Source organism: Mesoplodon densirostris, chromosome 2, assembly GCF_025265405.1.
Source record: "Mesoplodon densirostris isolate mMesDen1 chromosome 2, mMesDen1 primary haplotype, whole genome shotgun sequence".
Taxonomy (NCBI): domain Eukaryota; kingdom Metazoa; phylum Chordata; class Mammalia; order Artiodactyla; family Ziphiidae; genus Mesoplodon; species Mesoplodon densirostris.
In genome coordinates, this window is record NC_082662.1 from 19,737,661 (window position 1) to 19,757,243 (window position 19,583).

At 57.5% G+C, this 19,583-nt stretch overlaps 1 protein-coding gene across 1 annotated transcript in view; it reads right to left on the reverse strand.

The window, feature by feature from the left end:
• The window catches only part of MYOM3 (myomesin 3), a 45,408-nt gene extending 28,989 nt beyond the window's left edge, over positions 1 to 16,419 (reverse strand). Inside the window, exons 1-13 of the mRNA XM_060080843.1 lie at positions 16,259 to 16,419; positions 15,888 to 15,968; positions 15,006 to 15,165; positions 14,144 to 14,301; positions 10,405 to 10,500; positions 8,697 to 8,785; positions 6,952 to 6,996; positions 6,333 to 6,473; positions 4,668 to 4,829; positions 3,893 to 4,034; positions 2,718 to 2,917; positions 1,976 to 2,029; positions 1,464 to 1,591 (exon numbers count right to left, since the gene is read on the reverse strand). Coding sequence (XP_059936826.1) covers positions 1,464 to 1,591; positions 1,976 to 2,029; positions 2,718 to 2,917; positions 3,893 to 4,034; positions 4,668 to 4,829; positions 6,333 to 6,473; positions 6,952 to 6,996; positions 8,697 to 8,785; positions 10,405 to 10,500; positions 14,144 to 14,301; positions 15,006 to 15,165; positions 15,888 to 15,968; positions 16,259 to 16,419 — 1,617 coding nt within the window. The remainder of the gene's footprint in view (positions 1 to 1,463; positions 1,592 to 1,975; positions 2,030 to 2,717; positions 2,918 to 3,892; positions 4,035 to 4,667; positions 4,830 to 6,332; positions 6,474 to 6,951; positions 6,997 to 8,696; positions 8,786 to 10,404; positions 10,501 to 14,143; positions 14,302 to 15,005; positions 15,166 to 15,887; positions 15,969 to 16,258) is intronic.
• Between the last annotated feature and the right edge of the window lie 3,164 nt (positions 16,420 to 19,583).

Here is a 19,583-nt window from a genome sequence, read left to right on the forward strand (position 1 = left end):
GGTGAAGAGCTGAGGGTGATGCAGGTTAATAAGGCACCCAGAGGCCACCTGCTGAGTCTGGGTGTGAGAGTTAAAACCTAGAAGCCCTGGGGGGACCCACTGACCCTGCCCTCTCTGTGCTTTTCCCTCCCAAAGCCCACCTGGCTGTCAGTAGCCTAGAACCCAGGTAGGCTAAGAAATCGCTACAAAAACCAAGGAACATGGCTGAGCACCCACTGTGTGCCAAGTTCTGTTCTAAGTCTTGACGTGCTTTAGTTAATTTGATTCTCACATCAACCCTATAAGATGTACAATTATTATGTCTATTTTATGGAAGAAGAAGCTGAGGCACAGAGAGGTTAAATTTCTTGCCCAAGGTCACACAGCTAGTAAGTAGCAGAGACAAGATTAGAACCCAGGCAGTCTGACTCCAAGGTCTTAACCATTATACTCCATAGTCTCACAAAACAAATCCTCCATTATCCATAGCTTTCCCATGTCAGAGAAATAGGATCACCTGTGAATGTGCAGAGAGGCCCATCTGGACAACGAGAGCCACAGACTCTTCCCCAGAACATTTTTATTCCTTGATTCACTAAACTGTACTGTCCACCTGCCATGTGCCAGGCACCGTGCTGGACCCAGCGAGGCATGAGAAGGTAAACCTGGTGTCTTCCTTTGAGGCGTTCAGAGGCAAGAGCATCTCCTTGGGAAGGGTTTACAGTCCCAGGGCTGCGGGCCCTGGCTATGTACTGCTTTTATTTCATCCTCACAAGGTAGGGTCTCCATTCTATGCTGGAGGGAACTGAAGCTCAGAGAACTTAGCAAAGTAGCTCACACAGCAGAAGTCAGGAATGGAATGGATCTTAACACCAGGCTGTTTTTTACTCTGCCACGATGCCTCCCCTCCACTGTGAAATCCATTTCACATGAGCTGCCCCCCTCCCCAGTCTCCGGCCCCTACTCTGCCCCCAGGGAGAACCGCCTCCCGGTGCTACCCACCTCCACCCCCCATGCCCTGTATGTGCTGTCCGTCAATGACCCTGGCAGGTGGGCACCATCCTGGCTTCCCTCCCACCCTGGCCCTGGCCAAGGTTAGGTGTTCGACCCAATGTGTGACCAGGTGCCAGACAGACTTGGGGTGTGGGTGTACGCAGGACATGGTGGACCTACTGTTGTTATTGTCTGCGTCTCTTAATTTTGTGTATTTCTGTGAATAGCTTCCGGAACTGCCATCAGTAACTGGCCTCTCAGGGCTGGAGGTAACCTTGAAAGGTCATTTAATCCACCCCCCTGCCTCTGTGCAGGGCTATGCTCAAGCCTTCCAGGCAGGAAATTCTCTTCTCTTCAGGCCTCCCCAGGGGACACTGCCAGGGTCTCCCAGCGCCTCCCTGAACACCCCCCCCACCACCACCACGTCCTGGTAACACAGCGCTTCTGTTTCTCAGGCCGGCCTGGGGCTGGGGCCCTTGGGGTCTCCGTACCTTCTCCAGGAAGTACGTCAGTGGGGCTTTGCCCGGGGGTCTTGGCTTCTCCCAGCCCAGAACCACGTAGGCCTCGCGGATCTCGCTGGCGTGGACATTGGTCGGGGGCGAGGGGATGGTCACGAAGTCTGGAATCAGAGCCATCCGGCGGGGAGATGTGTGGGCCATCGGAGACCCCAGATCTCAGCCCCTCACTTCATTGAGGAGGGAGCTGGGGTCCAGAGAGGGGCAGGAACTTGCTCCAGTCACCCAGCAAGGCCGGGCAGAGCCAGGGCCAGAACCCAGGTCTCCCCACGTCCTGCCGGGACTTTCCCCGACGTCTACTTCCTCCGCGAGGGGCACAGTCGCCCACCAGAGAGCCTGGCCCCTCAGCCTGGATCCTACCCGCGCTCGCCTCCCCGCACCCTGCACATGACAGCTTCTGCCTCTGGGTTCAGTTTGTGGCCCAGAGTTTCCAGAACTGCAAAGGGGGCTGGAGTCTTGAGGTAAAGTGTCAGGAGGTTCACACGTACCTTCAGAATCATCTGTGCTGACCATGATCGTTTTTCCTGTATCAAAGGGGATCTCTAGTGGGGAGAAGGGAACATGTTAGGGGAGAACTAAGAGGTGCAGGGTGTGTGTGGTGGGCGGGCTCAGCAGGCGACAGGGAAGGGCCTGCCCCACTCTGGGTGCTGATTCCCTCCCCCCCCCCTCCCGGCCCTGGCCTTCCGGCCGCTCACTGTGTGTCCTCAAGCAGGTCCATCTGGGCCCCACGATCTCAGGGGTCCAAAGTGCAGCACTGCTGCTCTTGGACCCCTAAGATACTCTGTTCTCTCGGGACAAAGAGGGACAGAGAGAAGTGATGGGGTCAGATCCCTAGGACACAGCAAACCCAAATCAGGCTGACTCCTCAGAGCTGAGAGGGCTGTGCCCCCCCGCCGTCCAGGCTGGGGGCTTCTGAGGCAGGACGGTTTTCCTCCTTCAGATTAAGGGCATCTGAAGAGGGTGCTGTGGTTTTACCCCAGATTAGCATCTTGTGTGGACAGGTTTGTGTCTCTTCCATCAGACGAGCTGTACCTTCCCCTCCAGCTAGGGGTTGCTAAGGACAGCACTGTGACTCCTCCATCAGGTTAGGGGTTCCTGAGGGCTGGGCTGTGTCTCCCCTCCTGGATCAGGGCTTGGCATGGGGGCTGTGCGCCTGTCTCCTGCGTGAGGCAGTCCTGAGTATGCCCTGACTGATGCTCTGGAATGTCCCTGCAGGGCCTCTGTGCCCACCTGTCTTCTTCTGGGCTTCCTCAGGGTCGCCCATGGCAACCGGTTCTGAAGCCTTGGAGGGGATGCTGCTGCCCGCTCTGCTGATGGCTCTCACCCGGAACCGATAGCTCTGGCCCTCGATGAGGCCTTGGATTGGGCACCGACAGGTCCCGCCGGGGGCCTGGTGGCAGGGCACCCATTGTTCGGACTCGCCCTGGCACCTGTGGGAGAGAGGCCCCGGCTGCAGCCCCTGCCCATGAGTCACATCTTCCCAGTGTGAGCCTCTTCCAGGGCCCTTCCCCCGCCCTGGGCTGCCGGCCCAGCTCATCTCTCCATTTAAAAGCCTGGCTCCAACCTCGGGCCCCAGGAGGCCTTCTCACCATCCTCCACCAAGCACGATGCTAATCAAAAGAGCTAGTGCCTTTCATGGAGCTTTCCTGTGTGCCTGGAGCTGTGCTGTGTCCCTCCATACCTGTTATCTCGTTTCATCCTGACGGTCCTCACGGTTAGGTGTGATTACCTTCACTCTACCAACGGGATCCGCGTTTAGAGAGTGAGATGACTTGCCCAAGGTCACGTGGCTTGTGAGTGGGTGAGTTAGCCTTTCCCCAGAGGGCTGTCCGCTCCCTGTCGGAGTGCCTTCCAGAGTGACCCTCGGAGTCTGGGGTCTCTGCGCCCCCCTGGGTGCCACTGTCCTCAGTACTGGCTGGATGGGGCCGTGTACCTCAGTTTCCTCATCTGTAGAATGGGGCACTAGAGAGTCTCCCTCCCCCTTAGATAGGGATTGCTGTAAGGATTCGAGTGGCTGGATTGGGTTACCTCCAGCTAGGGCCTCGGAGCCGGCGGCAGGTGGAGGAGGTGGGATGTTCTAGGCCTTCCCTTTCCTGGTGTGCCCCCTCCCTCCCGCGTCAGTGCTACTCTGTCTCCGTCACTCAGGGAGGACAGCATCCACATGTGCTCAGGTTTCAAGCACTGATGTTTGCCCCTCCCAGTGGCAGCTCCTGCTGTAAAGGGTCTAGAGGGCAGCGGCTGACTCCAGGGGCGGACACCCTTCTATTGCCCCTAACTAACACATTTACCTCCTGCCCTGTTCCAAGGACAGGCATGGGGGTCCCTCTTTCCTGCGGCCCCCACGCTTATCCTCACAGAGCCATCTACCCCCATGGGCTCTGCCACTGAAGAAGAGACCGACTCACAGCTCAATGGAGTAGCTGGTGATGGGGTGGCCACGGGTGTCGCTGGGCGGGGTCCACGTCAGGATGAGGCAGTCCCTGTTCACGTTCAGGCATCGAACATTCAGGGGGGACCCTGGAGCCCCGGGCTTCTCGGCTTCAGCATCTGAAGCCCGGGGTGGGCGGGGGTGGGAAGAGAGTGGGGGGAGGCTCTTCCAGTCAATGTCCACTTGGCAACAGACCCCCTCCCATTCTCACCCCTCATCCTCTTCTCATTCACCACCCCCCAGGGGCTCAGTTTGATCTCAAGGAGCAGGACCTGAATAATAGCCTCTTCCTTTCAAACAACAGCATCTGGGGGTAGGGGGTAGGGGGTAGGAGTACCGTTTATTAGGGGCCCATTCTACGCCACACACCTGAACAACTGGCATAATTAATCTCTGAGTTCCGGCGCAACCCTGCATCTTGCAGGTGGGAAAACTGAGTCTCATAGAGGAGAAGTGAATTACCCAAAATCACCCAGCTAGTGAAGTGGCAAAGCCAGGAGACAGAAATCAACCAGGACTAGAATGATCCCAGCCCACGATCAGCCCTCCCTCTCCAGCTGTCTCCGCGTCTGAGACTCTCAGGCTGTGTCCCTTTGGAGGGTCATGGGATGCACAGGGATTCTTAGAGAGACTCTACCCCAGCACCCCTGATATATAGCATGGAAAACGAGGCCTCGAGGAGCAGGGACTCGCCCAAATGTCCCACAGCACATCAGTCAAGGCAGAGCCCCGGCCCCTCACCGCCCCCTCACCTCTCACAAACACATAGGCACTCTGCTCCCGGAGCCCAAAGGGCGAGGGCACCTGGACCGCGTAGAGACCCTCGTCCTCCTTGTAGGCGCAGGACACCTTCAGGGACGCCTGGCGGTCTGCGTAGAGGATCTGCCGGCGGCTGGAGGACTTCAGCAGCCTCCCTGCAGAGGGAGGGGTCCAGGGTGAGCTCGTGGGGAATCTGGGCCTCACCTGGGAACCCACAGATGCTCTGGGGGTCTAGGCAGAGGTGAGCTTGGCCTGGCTAGAGCCTGAGGCTCTGCTGGGCAGTTGGGGAGGGTGTGGTGACCTCCAGGACTCTGCCAAGGTGGCCTCTGAACTCTCCTCTGCAGAAGGCTTGAGGCGGGCGGGGCGGGGGGGTGGCAGGGCTGGGCCCAGGGAAGGGGCTGGGGCTTCAGTGAGGTAATGAGGGCTCAGGGGAGTGGTCAGCGGCTGGGTGAGCGGCTCGGTAAGGAGTCGGAGGCCCTGTGAAGAAGTGGGAACAAGAGAGATGGGGCCCTGTGTGAGGGTCAGGGGCTCTTTGGGATGCTGGGGGCTCGAGAAAGGAGGTGGGGCTCGGTGGGCAGGGGGTGTGAGCTTAATGGAGGGAGGGGGGACTGTTGGGGGGGATGGGGACTCAGGAAAGGGGTAGGGGACTGACTGAAAGAGTTGGGGTGTCAGTGAGGCGGGTGGGGACTGGGCAGGCGGGACCTTAGTGAGGGGAAGGGGAAGGGGCTCTGGGACTCCAGGGTCTCGCCCTGCGGTCCTGCTGTTGCACCATCCTGCTCTTCGTGCCACGCAAAGGCCCCTCCCTCCTGTCAGCACCTCTGTTCTGGAAGACCTGCAGGTTCGGGAAACCTCTTGGCCTGTTATCGCAGCTGTTTCTCAGGGTTCGTGGCTTTTCCACTCCTCCACTCCAGCCCCCAGCAGGGGCAGCTTCCCTAGGCTCAAGCTCTGGGGTGTCAGGGGGCTGTGCTCCTGGCCCTTGGCTGCAGGCCTGGTCACGAATGGGGCAGGAGGTCCAGCTCTTCCTCCCCTCCCTGGCTGACCGGCCTTCCCCAGCCCTGGCCCATGACCCCCCACCCCCGCATCTTCGAGCTCACGAGTAGCAGTTATGTACCTGCAGCTACAACCCTGACTCTGAAAAGCCCGAGGCAATTGTCACAACCTGCCCTGACCCTCCTCAGGATGACCTGCTCCTGGCCTTGGTCTCTGTTCTTGTTGCTTCAAATGTCATCACCTACCCCTAGGGTGCTGACGTCGAGCGCATAGATGTAAAGGGCTGGGCTGGTGCCTGGCCAGCCACAGGCTCTCAACGGGTCGTGTGCAATTGTGTTTTGGCTTCCTGCTTCCTCCCGGATGGAGAGCCCCTTGAGCTCATGCATGTCTGTTCCTAACCCTGCCCCGGCACCCAGCACAGGGCCTGGTACCACGGGTGCTCGGTGACACTTTGCAGGGTGACTTGATCTGAACCCACCTGGCTGTGCTCTGCTTCCGTCTACCTCATCGGCACCCATCGCCCAGCTTGTACCAGTTAGGGGGCGGGCATAGCTGAGTTCCTCTCTCCACCGGGGGTCCCAGGGGTGGGGATGGAGCCAGGGCTCTAGTCCCTCTCTGGCTTCCACCTCTGCCTCTGCAGGTTAGGGGCCAGGACTAGGGGTCCTCACCATCTCGGAACCACTGGATGTTCTGCTCGGCGTCTAATACATCTTCAGAAAATAGGCAGGACAGGGAGAAGGATTCCTTCTCACGGGCGAAGACCGGTTTCAGCACCGATGTGAATTCCACGTTGGGGCCAAACATCAGTCCTGGGTGGGATCAGAAATTTAGGGCAGAAGTCTTCTGAGGCTGCCAGCCTAGCCTGGGGCTTAGATGCAAGTGGGGACCCTTCTGGGGTGTCCCCACTCCTCGGGTCAGGATTCACAGCTTTGCAGGTGGTATTAACAAGGAGAAGAGGGGGCCTGATCCTGGGGGCCAGGGGTGGGGAAGGGATTTCTCTAGGGGGGACCAGATGAGCTGAAATGGCAAATACTGGTTTGTCTTTTTGGATTTGCCTTTCTTGTTCAGTTTTGGCCACTGAGAGTGCAGCAGCTGGAGGCAGCTCCGGGGTGCCTAGGGACCCCAGAAACCAGTCTACAGGTATTAACAGTTTATAGGCAAACCACACGTGGACATCCCTTTGTGGGCAGCGGATGGCTATATTCTAAAGGGGACTGTTGGGGGCCCTGATGAGGAGCCCCAGACACCCTCCTCCCTGAAGGCCCATCCCTCCCCCAGCCTCCTTACTTTTAAAGATCTCTGAATCGAAGCCAGCATCCTTCCCCAGGTAAGCTGAAAATCCAGAGCAAATGGAGTTGGAGAAGGCTCAGAGCCCACGTTCCTACTGGATTTTGGAGGCATGGCCTTTGGTCACGGGTTTGAATCCTGATCTGGCAGTGGCTCCCCCTTCAGCTTGGGGAAAGTTCCCTAGCCTTTCTGTGCCTCAGTTCCTTCCTGATTCCTCCCTGATGGTGGTGGTGGTGGGGTTCCGAATACATGAGTTCACATGAACAAAGCCCTCAGCAGGGGCCTGGCATACAGTCAGTGCTCAATAAACGGTGGTTTCCTTCCTTTACCCAAATCCACCGCCAGAATCACAGTCCTACAGGTGGAGCCTGGTCAGACTGGGATTTCTGGTGGGTCCAGGGCAGCGCTAAGAGAGCCTCCGGGAGGCTTCAGGGTGAAGTCCAAGGTGGTGTGGACACGGAGCACCAGGGGATAGCGAGAACAGTTTTTATTCACATAGCGTGTACCACATGCCGCTTATTCACTCGTTTAATCCACAGCAGCCTTGTCTGTTGCTGTCATTATTATCCTCTCATACAAATGAGGAAACTGAGGCATAATCACCTAGCGAGCACCCCAGCAGCCTGAAGCCAGGACATGACACTGGTCCCTGGGATGGCCTTGATGGAGGAGGGATGGGGATGTGGATGAAATGATGGGAAGGATGGGCGGACAGAGGAAGGCAGGGGCCAAGGGCCCGATGCCTGACCTTGCAATTGACTCTGGGCACTGCCTATAGGGACGGCTCAGATTCCACCCAGAGAGCCTGGCATGGCAGCGGGGATAGCTGCCTACCAAGAGTGATTTGGGGAACAGGGCAGAGGGGTGGAGAGGCTGTGAAGGACAGTTTAAGAAGGTCCGATGAGAGGCTGGGAGGTGGGGACTAGACTCCGGCCTGTCTGCTGCTCAGTGTGTGTGTGTGTGTGTGTGTGTGTGTGCATGAACCCACACACGTGAAGCTTCTCTCTCAGGGCCCTGAGGGCAAAGCCTTGGGCTCAAAGGTGTGGCCTTCTGGGCTGGGCTCGGCCCTGGCCATGGGGTCGGGGGAGGGAGGGTTAGCCTTCCCCCAAGAGCCTGATCCAGCCAAGTTTTACCTAAACCATCTCATTTAATCCACAGGAGTATCTGAGGAAGGCGGTAGGATTCCCCCTTTGCAGGTGGGGAGGTCAGGTAAGTGAGATGGCAGCCAGGCTCACACGGCCAGTCGGCGCCAGAGGCAGCACGTGGACGGGGGCCCGGCAGAGTCCTGAGTGTCTCCTCTGCCTCATGTGTCCCTCCAGGAGGGACCTGAGCCAACTGGGGAATATGCACCAGAAGCCAAAAGGGGCAGTGGGGGTCAGGAGGGGACCTGGTAGGACTCGGCCTTTGCCCCTGAGGACCGCTGGTAGCCAGACCGCCCTCCCAGAGGCCCTGAGCTGGATCTGGACCCAAGCCCAGCTCCGTGGGATGAGCATACTCTTTGGGGACAGGCAGGTGGGGTCCCCTTGAACAGGGATGTAGGTTGTACAGTCTGAGGGCGGAGACTCTCACTTGCTCTGAAGGCCCCAGGGAGCGGGAATCCCGGTGGCTGCCCTGGTCACCTGATCCCAGACCAAATACCCCTGGGCTGGGGGTCCCTCCCCGAGTCTGACGAAGACTCATGTCCTCATTTGCTCATCTGGGGTTTGCTGTGGGCTTTCTGGCCTGTTGGTGATGGCCGGACTCACTGCGGACAAGGACTTTGGCGAAGGAGGAGGCCTGGCCGTAGGCGTTCTTGACCATCACTGTGTAGGTGGCTGCGTCCTCAATGGTGCATCTGAAAAGGAGGGAGGGAGATGTTCCCCTCCGAGATGGCTGAGCTCCATGGGAAACTCAAGGCCCCGTGCAGGTGGGGTGTGGGGGGAAGGCGGGGGTTAACAGGAAGGCCTGGGGGAGGACTTTAGGCTCTAGGTCAGGGCCTGCCTCTGAGAAGCTGGGGGCCTTTGGGCTGCCACTGTCCCTCTCCACGCCTCCAAGTCCTCCTCTGAAAATCTCGGGACGTAACAGCAGCCTAAGTCATCTCAGGTGAAAGTGCTTTGAAAATATGATTGTTATCAGAACACTTAAGCTAAGTGACTTGTCCAGAGTCCCAGAGCAACTGGAATTCAACCGAGGTGACGAGCCCTCCCCCAGGCACGGCCTCTGGCCCTATCAACACCTCCAGAGCAGAACCCTGGAGCCAGAGTTGCCCCAGGTACACTGCCAGTCTGTGCCAGAACTGGGCCGGATGCCCAGGGGTTCTCAACCGCAGGCCTGGTTTTCACCACCAGCCAGGGCAGCCTTGTCTTGTTCCCAGTGGAGGCTTGGGCCAGCTCCATCCCAGGGCACCATGGTGACAAAGAGGGTAGATGGTAGGACACAAGTCACACATCCAGCCCCATCAGCAAGCAGAGAGGCCCCTTGGTGCCCCCTCACCGCCCCTGGCTGCTCGGGGCAGGAATCCCTCTCGTTTCAAGGGCCGGTTCCATGTGTCCCTCCAGGCTGCCCAGCCCTGCATGCTCTCCCTGACTGTGCAGCCCACGGGGCACCTCTCTTTGTAGCCTTGGATAGTCAGGTATTTATGTCCATGTAGCCTCACTTTGCTTCTCGAGGGTCCTGTTCATATTTGTGTCTCTGAAGCCCAAGTTGCTTGAGGTGGAGGGTTTGGTGTATTGGAAAGAACCCAGATGGAGAGAACTGACTCAAACCCAGGCCCTGCCCTGTACAGGCTGCGCAAGACACTTAATCTTTCAGAGCCTCAGTTTTCTCACCTGTAACACGGACAGAACAATGCTTCCCTGCATTGTTGAGAATGGTGGTGGGCATTATCAACCATACGTGTAAAGCAGCAAGCACAGGGCTTAGCACCCGGAGGAATTCAACACCTGGCAGCTCATACGCATAATGCACGCTTCGGGGCAGATTGTGCTCATATTCTCCCTCCATACATCCTGCCTCTTCTTTTAAAACCATGCTTAAGACTCACCACCTCCTGAAAGGCCTACCTACCTCTCTCCTTCCAGCTGCTTCCCCTTTTGTGTGTGTGTGTGTGTATATGTGTGTTTTCTCTCCTCCAGCAACGAGCTGTCCCCGCATGCCTAGCTCAGCATTCATTCAGTCCTTGCTGCTAGCCTCTGAGTCCAGATTTCTCACCGTGTATTCCAAGGCTTTAGAATCACATGGGGGTGTCTGTTAAATACAAATGCCTGGGCCCCACTCCAGACCTATTTAATCTGACTCTCTGGGGGCAAAAGGGGCATATTCATCCCACAAATCAGTACTTTAACAAGCACCCCAGATACTTCTGAAGACGAGGCTGACTTGGTTCATAGCTCCGAGGAAGGGTCTGGACTCATTGCTCTGGTCGTGGTAGTGCTAGGACTGGGGGCCGTGGGTCTCTAGGGCTCATGGTCCTACCTCCTAATCTCCAGTGTCAGCAGCCCATAGTTATTGGTGATTCGGTACTTTCCAGCAGGGAAGAGGCGGAGATCAATTCGCATGTCATTTTTGTACCTGTAGAGACACAGTGGTTTGTGGAAGGCAGTGTGATTCCATGTGGGAAGGATCCTGAGCCTCTCAGACCTGGATTCCAACCTCGGCTTTGTGCTGTTTACCTGTGTGACCCAGGGCAGCACTTTCACTGCTCTGAACCTCAGTTTTCCTCATCTGTGAAATGGGAATAATAATTTCACTGACCTTGTAGGGTTGTTGTGATGATTAAATGGGATAAGATATGTAAAGCTTGAAGGCTGTACATATCACTGGTCCCCAACCTTTTTGGCACCAGGGACTGGTTTCGTGGAAGACAATTTTTCCACAGACTGGGAGGGGTGGGGAGGGGGATGGTTCAGGGGTTGGGAACCCCTGCTGTAGATGCTTAAGTGTTCATTCTCTTCTGGAGGGTGAGAAGAGGGAGCTGTAATTAGGGGTATCTGCCCCTCCCCCTACCAGTGGTACCCCCCAAGGACAAGGCCCCAGCTTTTCCTTCCTCTCTGAAGGGGGTACCAAGGAAAGTTCCCCATCCCTACCTTCTCGTCAACCCCAAGACAGCAGTTCTTGATCTCAGTTCTTGTTACAATCACTAGAGGAAGCTTTAACAATCTCCATGCTCAGAGTCCGAACGTAAGCCTTTGAGAATTTGCACCAGAAACTGCTCATTGTTCTCCAGTAGCCATTCTCCCTCTTATTCTAAAGTAAATATAACATGTTTCTTAGCCTCTCTTTCTGCTAGGTGTGGCCATGTGACTAAACTAAGTCTTGTCAGCAGAAAGTAAGTACAAGCTTCTGATGACATCCTTTACCCCTTTTCCCATCATCTTTCCCTCCATTCTGCGTCAAGAATATGGCCATGAGGGCTGCATCTCGAACCAGGAAGGCCTGTGCCCTGAAGCAGTGTGAGGGAACAGGCCTGCGTCCCTGAGGAATCTGTGGGTGGAGTTGCCATAGCAACCCTACCCTGTCTACATCAGACATTTACATGAAAGAGAAAAAAGATCTATCTTATTTAAGCCTTTAAAGAAATCTCCATGCCCAGTCTGAAGCCCAGATCAATGAAATCAGAGTTTCTGAGCATGGGACCTGGGTATCAATAATTTTTAAAATTTCCCAGGTGATTCCTGAGCATGGCCCCGTAGATCGCCCTGCCCTGCTATACCCTGGATACTTCCTTTTGTTTTCTGTGAACTCTGGGGTCTGGTTTTCTCTGCCATTCTCTGCCACAGGCACTGGACAATGAGGTGGCCTTGTGTCTGTCCACAGCCCACTGGGGTATGTTCTGGAGGCCTGAGGAGTCGGGGCTGGCGAGTGAATGTCTGTGAAAATTAGCTTGCTGTGTGACCTTGGGCAAATCAGTCCCCCGCTCTGGGCCTCTGTGTCCATGAGAACTTTGCATGAAAAGACAGGATCAGGGGTGGTTGAGTTCAAAGAGTAGGCCTTGGCCAAGAGAGGGCACCCCAACCTCAGTACATCACCTTCCTTGGACAGACCCCCCCACGTTTGTCTCCATGGCAACCAAACAGTGCTGTGCCCACGCACCACTACACAGCCCCCAGGCTGTGACCTCTTCTGAAAGGAGCCCAACTAAGTCTCCTGTGGGGAGGATGGTGCCTAATCTGCGTGCCCAATCTTTCCACATCTCCCAGGCCTGGGGGCCAAGGTCAGCCCCCCCACCTGCCAGCTGTCAGGAACATTCCAGACAACTCGGCCTGACCAGCTTTCTGCCTTTCCCAGAAAAAGCAGCAGCTGCAGCTCTGGGCACAACCTGGGCAGCCAGAGACCTGAGGTCTCATTTTGCCCCCCTCTGGGCTTCAGTCTCCTGCCTGTACGGCAGGCCCTTGAAGGATGAGGCTGAATGGCAGCCAGTCATAAAACAGCATTAAGTGAGACAGGTAAGGCGAGGCACCCAGCCCAGAGCCTGGCCCAGAGAGGCCCACATAAAAGAGGGAGATTTTTATTATTTTTCTAGGTTTATTTTTCCCCTACATATTCTGGTGTTTTTTACCCCCTCCCCCCTTTATTTTTTTAATTTTTAATTTTTTGGCCATGCGGCTTGTGGGATCTTAGTTCCCCCACCAGGGATCGAAACTATGCCCCTGGCAGTGAAAGCACCGAGTCCTAACCACTGGACCACCAGGGAATTCCCCATATTTTGGTGTGAGATTTTACTTTTGAAGGCTACTTGGCCTGGGAGAGTGATTCTGACATTAATGAATTGTGGCCAGGACCCACTTCTGCAGTATAAACATAGCCAGCCTGGGCCTTGCCTAACTTGCCCTGAAGTTGCCCCTGAATTCAGGAAGTGCCCAATAATTGGTGAATGAATGGACTCGCCTGACAAGCCTGGGCAGCCAGCATCTTCCTGCTGACCGGGGGGCTGGGTCTCTACCAGGGCCTGGGCAGAGCTCTGGAGGCCAATCCCAGGAGGATATGTGGCCCTGCCGGAGGTGATTGATGATGGGAAACCAGATCCCAAAGCCAGGAGCCCCGGGGGCCACCTGAGTCCCTCTGGCTGGAGGTGGGCCTGGCCTTGGCCTCTGCCACTTACAAGGAATGCTCAGCTCCTGGTTGTGGCAACCTTGCTGGCAAGGGTGGAAACAAGACTCCCTCCCAAGGGGCTCCCATGGAATGGCTTAGATGTGGGCCTCAGTGCCAGGGCAGGGCAGGGCTTGGCTGCCAGGCCAGGCCAGCTGAGCAGCTGACCCCCACTTAGCCCAGGCTGGCTGTTGGGAGCGGTCTTCCTACCGCACTGCCTTGGTCCCCAAGGAATTTGAATGAATGCCATCTGGCAATGACCAGCCCCAAGGCCACCTCCCTCAGAACACTTTTCTTGATTGCTCTTGGCCTAAGCTCTTTTTCTTTCTCTGACTTCTGAGGCATTATATATGCTTTAAGGGAAAAAAAAAAAAAGAAAAACCAACTGTAAGGATCACTTTCCTACTCTCTCCTACTCTCCACCCCCACCTCCACCAGGCGCATTCAGGAGGCTCCGGCCTCTGCCTGCCTCCGCCAGCGAGGCTTCGACTCTGTGGTTCTGTTACGGGTTCATTCCCAGGAATGGCACCTCCTGCTTTCCCAGCACCTTTCAAGTTCTGAGGGCTTCCGCGTTGTTGTGGCATTAAATCCTCACCACGTGCAAGCCGGACAGGAGGTCTTCAACCCATTTTACAGAACAGGAAATGGAGGCAGGACCAGAGAGGTTAAGAGGCATAGTTGAGACCACACACCACGTTGGCAGAGAGAGCGCGAGGCCTGGGCTCCTTCTCACTGCAGGGCCCCCGCCCTCCCTGCCTCCCCCCATCTTCCTGCAGCCCCAGAGATGTCCAGCTCAGAGCAGCTGCCTTCACATGCCACCAGAATCATATTTTTACAAGCGCTGGCTCCCCGGGCAGCCCAGACTTCTAGCTCCAGGCTGGCTGGGAGGCAGCTAAGAATAACCCCTCTTGAGCCTCCCCAGCAGCTGCTGCTCTGTTTGGGGCGGGCAGAGCTTAGGGTCTGTGGGTCTGCAGCTTTTCTAAGGCGGCAGGAACTTCTAGCGGAGGGGCCGGGCCCCTGGAAGGGAGGTGTTGGGTGTAAGGACCTCACACTCAGGGAACCCCCAGAGGCCCAGAGCGTGGGGGCAGGGCAAGGACCCCTTCTCTCCTGCCCCCCGGGGGCTTACCAGGTGACCTGGGGTGGAGGCGAGGCCTGGACGGTGCAGGTCAGTAGGACTGTGGCGTGCTCCCAGACGGCGTGGGAGCGCAGCGGGATCCAGAACCAGGGCCCGCGTCCAGAACACAGCTCCCTCAGCTCCTTGGCTTCCCGGACCTTCTTCTCTGTCTGGAGGCAGGAGGGGGCCTGTGACTTCTATGAGCCGGGGCACCACCTCTCCCCCGTCTTTGCTGTTAGCTTTCCCCCGACACCCAGGCTCTGGAGTAAGGCCCACATGGGCTAGAGCACCCTCCACCCCAGCGGCTGAGAGGCAGCGTGCCACAGAGGGCAGGGCATGGGGTCAAGGCCAAACGCTGCCACTTACTAGCTGTGAGACCATAGGCCAGTCCTCCATTTCCTTATCTGTAAAATGGGGATGATAATAATATTCCCCCACCCTCCTGTGGGGTTGCAGTGAGGATTAAATGAGTTAATATGTGAAAAACATAGGCACTGATAACACCCATGTAAGTATTACAGCTATTGTTGTCCTGCCCAGGGAGGGGGTATGGAAGTGGCTTCAGATCCCTGACTTTTGTCAGGAGTAGCCTTCCCTGAAGGTCTTCTGTGTTCTAGGCACTGGGAAAGTAACTTTACCAGCCTGATCTCATTTACTTCCCACCTCGACACCAAGCAGTGGTACCACACACACCCATTTTACAGATGAGAAAACCAAGGCTCAGTTAGAATTATTGCTTGACCAAGGTCACGCAGCTAGAGGGTAGGGGCACTGGGATGTCCAGCTCTTCTCGAGAAGGAGGTAGGTCGAGTTGGATGGCGTGTGATGGGTGGCAGTTTCCAGGGCCCTGGAGGCCCCAGCCCATCCCTCTCACCCGCCATCTCAGCGCCTTCCGGTCTCGCCTCTGGCGCAGCAGCCACTGGGTCCGTAGGAAGGCGATCTCCGTCTTCTCCCACTCATTGCCGAAGCCCACCCGCTTCTGCCCTCGCTCCTCCAGCTGCACGGTGCTGGTCTGGCGCCTCAGCTGGGCCTCCCTGCGGTGACGGAGGCCATCAGGGGTGGAGACCCTGGGGGTGGTGATGTGGGGACGCCCCGGCCCTGCCTTCCCCACGCCCAGCACTGCAGGCCACACTTAAAGCTTCTTGAGGACAAAGGCAACTTTTAATCCTCTCTTGCCTCCAAAATACCCTGAGTGGGTCCAGCTTTTAGAAGGTGCGTAATGAATATTATTGATACAGTTCGTAAGGCTCTTTCACAAACCATTGTTCTTCTTGTTTTCACTACAAGCAGGTGGACAGGTCTTAGTCTCCCCATTCTACAGGGTAGGGACCTGAGGTTAGGTAACCTGCTCCAGGCCAGCCAGGACCAGGACCCAGGCCTCCTGATGCTCTCAGGCTCAGAGGCCTTCCCATCTCGGGCCTTGTGTCCAAAATTTGGGCTGCTTTCCTTGCTCCTCCTTTCCCCATCCCCGGCCTCCTTCCCCGCCATGGGAGCCAGTAGGTGAAGTACAGACCCCCACCAGTCTCTCCCTCGGGAATGTTCCCTCACTACTGCCTGAGGGCTCATCCAGAGGGTGGTGCATTGGGCTTTGTGGTCAGTCAGCCCGGGCTTAAACCTCTGACTAGCCGCTTACTCTAGATGTGTAACTTCGGGCAGGTTCTTTAAGCTGAGTGTGGGAGCCCAGTGGGGAGGCAGAGGACTGGACAGGATGACCTCTTCCCAGCCCAGGGCTCTCTGGCAAGGTCACCTGACTTACCACGATGTCTCTGAGGAGGCCGTCAGAGCCAGGGCTGCTGCGAGGGCGTAGTCTGCTGCGCTGAACTGATACTCCTCCTCGCTGCCTCCGGGAAAAGAGAGTTCATGGCTCCTGCAGGTTTGGCTGGGGGTCTGGCTGGGGGATCCATCTTCCTACCTCAGGGTACTAACAGGCACAGCTGTGCCTCGTTGCTCACACCGGGCTCTCAGAAAGCAGGGCTGTGCCTGTCTCCTCAAACTGAAGTACACAGAGGTCAAGGCTATGCCTCCCCCCGCAGACTGGGGCCTCCAGAGAGCAGGGCTGTGCCTCCCCATCAGACCGAGGGCCCTGGGGGAAGGGCAGGGGCTGCGGCGGGTCCCCGAGGCTCCCACCTGCTGCGGAAGGTCCGTTTCCGCGTGGAGGAGCCCATCTGCAGGCTGTGCTTCTGTTCCGCTTTCTGCTCTTCTTCCCGGCGGTGCTCCAGCCTGTGCACCGCCACGGCCTGGGGTGCCCGGGGCTCCCCCATACCTCCCGAGCTCTGAGGCAGAGTCATGGCTGCAAGAGCGACAACCTGCCGAGCCAAGGTACACGGTCACTCCACCAGGCGTCCACCCACACCTTCCCCGTGGGGTCCGCCAGCATCTCTGGAGGTTTGCTGGTAGGGGTTCTCTCTCCCATGGGCAGACAGGGGAGCTCAGGCCCGATGGGGGGGACCCGCCCCAGGTGACAGAGGCAGGCTTTGTGCTCTCAGCCTGGCTTGTCCACCACTCCATGTGCTGCCCCAGCGGCCCCTGGCTTCCAGTGGCACCTGCCCCCTCCCCCCACCACCACATGACCTGGGCAAGGCCCTCCCTTCTCCGGGTCTCAGCTTCCCAGGCGGTGAGGGATTGAGCGCTCTGATGTCCAGGACATGGAGAGGCAGGTGAGGAGAGTGGGGGACCCCCAGCTAGCTAGCTCTGGGTTCTTGCACTACATTCTTTCCCAGATCTGGGGTGCGGTGTCACCACCAGGCCTCTGAGGGCCCTCTGATGCTGAAGCTCTAGGATTCCTGGTGGAACCCCTGGAATGGCTTCCAATCCTTCTCCAGGTGGGAATTCGGGGCCAGGCCTCTGACCTGGGAGGCCCTGATGTAGACCCTGGGCATGAAGGCAGAAGCAGAAGGGGGGCCCACCCCCTCAGCCCTCTCCTGTCTGCTTCTATGAGGTCCGGCTCTGCCCTGTCCGTGCCTCTCCCTCGGGGCCTGCTGGCCGTGGTGGAGTGTGTATGCATGGACTGTGTTCTGACCTGGGTGGGAACTCGCCCGTGGGGGACCATTTCTCTAAGTCCATGATGTGGGAGGTGGGCCCGCTGACCTCATCAGAGATCCTTGGACTAAAAGGGCCTGTTTTGGGGTGTCAGGGGGCTCGGGCTGCCAAGGGTCAATTTTATTGGGATTTGATCCTTCCGGTTCCTAAAAGTTTGCTCCCCTTGGGCGTCCACAAAGGACACCCCAGGCAGAGTGGGTCGCTGCAGTGTCCGCCGGGGCCAAGGGCTGCCCGTGAGGCTTCTCTGGGCTCCTACAGTGACCTCGGCTGAACACAACGGGACAGTCACCCCTTGGGCTTCCCATCCGGCTCCTCCTGAGGAGGAGGGTCTGCCTGCACCCAGAGAATGACTGGCCTGCCCATTCTGTTCCTTCCTCCTCACAGCCCAAGGAGAGAGCCGCTGGGTACCACCCTTGCGCAGGGAGGCCCCCGGCTTTCCTGGGACACATGGCCCCGGCCCCAGCAGTTGAGGGTTAACGTTCCCTGGCATCAGCAGCTGGCTCCCTTCCCCCAATGCTCTGTTCCTAATTAGCGCGGCAGGGCGGGCCTGGCGCTCATCCCTGACCTCCAGGGCCGCCTGCAACCAGACCCCTGGCTTTAGTGGATGAGCCATCGATTCTTTTTAAAGCAATGACTGAGGCTAAGGATTAGGCAGCAAGGAGGAGCTCGCAGCTTCCCAGTCCTGTCTCCAGAGTGCTGTGTGCGCCTGCTGAGGAGGGGTCAGCAGTGTGTGGTGGGCCAGGAAGGGAAATCGTCCCCCTTGCCCTCCCCGGAGGGTGCAAAGCCACAGGCCAGGGGTCCTGCTGTGTGGCTTGCCCCACCCACTCCACTTTCCTCCCAAGCCTCAGTCTGTCTGCCGCCCACCCCCAGCCCTGCCCGGCCCGGTCCCCTGACAGCATCCCTCAGTGAGAAGGGGCAAGGAAGCCTCTCCTATTCCTCAGGAGTGGAAGAGACGCGCACCAAGCCACAGTGACTCAGAGCCCTGATGGCAGAAAGCTGGGTCCTGTGGGCGGGAGCGGAGACACAGCCTGCCCAGGCTGGGATGTGCTCTGAATGCTCCCCACCAGCTTCCGAGGCTGGAGTGCTGGCCTCGGTTTCGTACCAGTGAGCCCAGGCTGGGTGAACGTCCTCCCCGCCTTGCCATGCGGGCCCTCCGGGCTTGCTCTCATCCCCTGCCTGCCGGGCCGGCCAAGCAGGGCTCCACCAGGACTGCTCTAGGTTTGCTGGACCTGCCAGCCCACCCCAGTCCCTGCTGATGCCTGATTCCTGCAGAAAAGCCTCCACTTCTCAGGGCATTCCCAAATGATGTGTGTGTGTGTGTGTGTGTGTGTGTGTGTGTGTGTTTTGTAGCTTTCACATCACAGAAGGCTCAGCTCAGAAGACCCAGGGCCACACAGAACAGTGTGATGGGGCAGAGATTTTTTTCTAGAATCCCCTCTCACTTCCACTTGGGGTGATACCTAAGCACATGTATACTTTTGCTTTCCCAGTCTCCCAGGATCCTTTCCCAACACACACACACACACACACACACACACACACACACACACTCCACTTGCCAATGGAAAGCTGAGGGTCTCATTATCTGGAGGTCTCCCTCCCCACCCCTGATCCCTGGAGGTGACTCACAGAAGCAGCCGTGCCCGTTTAGGTGTCTTTGGGGAGAAGATTCCAGAGGATGAGAGGGTCCTTGATTTCTTCTTGCCCTGGATTCAGCGGGGACCGGGAGAAGAATGTGATCTTGGAGCCTGCACGGGCCTTAAATATAGCAGCGCTGAAACAGTGTGATGACAATGGATGAGAACTATGGGGTTGGGGGGAGTCGACAGAGGGAGGGGCCGTTCCCTGGGTCCAGCATTGCCAAGACGACAGCAACAGGTGGAGCTGTCCCCACCCCCACCCCCTCCCAAAGACAGCTCCTCCCCTCGGCTCCATCCCTTCCAATCCAACTCTAGCCCCACTACTGCAGTGGAAAGGAGCTCATAGCTCAGGCCTGGTTGTATGGAAAACAGATCAGGGGAGGTTTTCTCAGCTGCTGGGAGCTCTGATCTGAATTCTACCTCCCCCCGCCCCGCCCACCACCGTGACAGGTGCTTTGGGGAAGACCCTCAGCTTCTCTCATCTGATTCCCCTTCTGAAAATGGAGATCGTGAGGCTGGGCCCCCAGACTTTGTGAAGACCTGGAGGGGATGTGACCTAAACATGAGTCTTTAGTGCTCATAAGTTATCACTGGCGAAAACGGAAGTGGGTTTCTTCTCATCTCTCTACGTAACCCCCTCCAGCAGCTACTGACCAGCCCCGCCCGGCCACAGTGGGGTATGTACCAGGGTGTGTGCAGGGGTGTGGCACAGGCAGGACAGGAGGGGAAGCCTTTTCCTCCTTCACTGTCCAAAGTCCTCAGGCTTCCCGAGT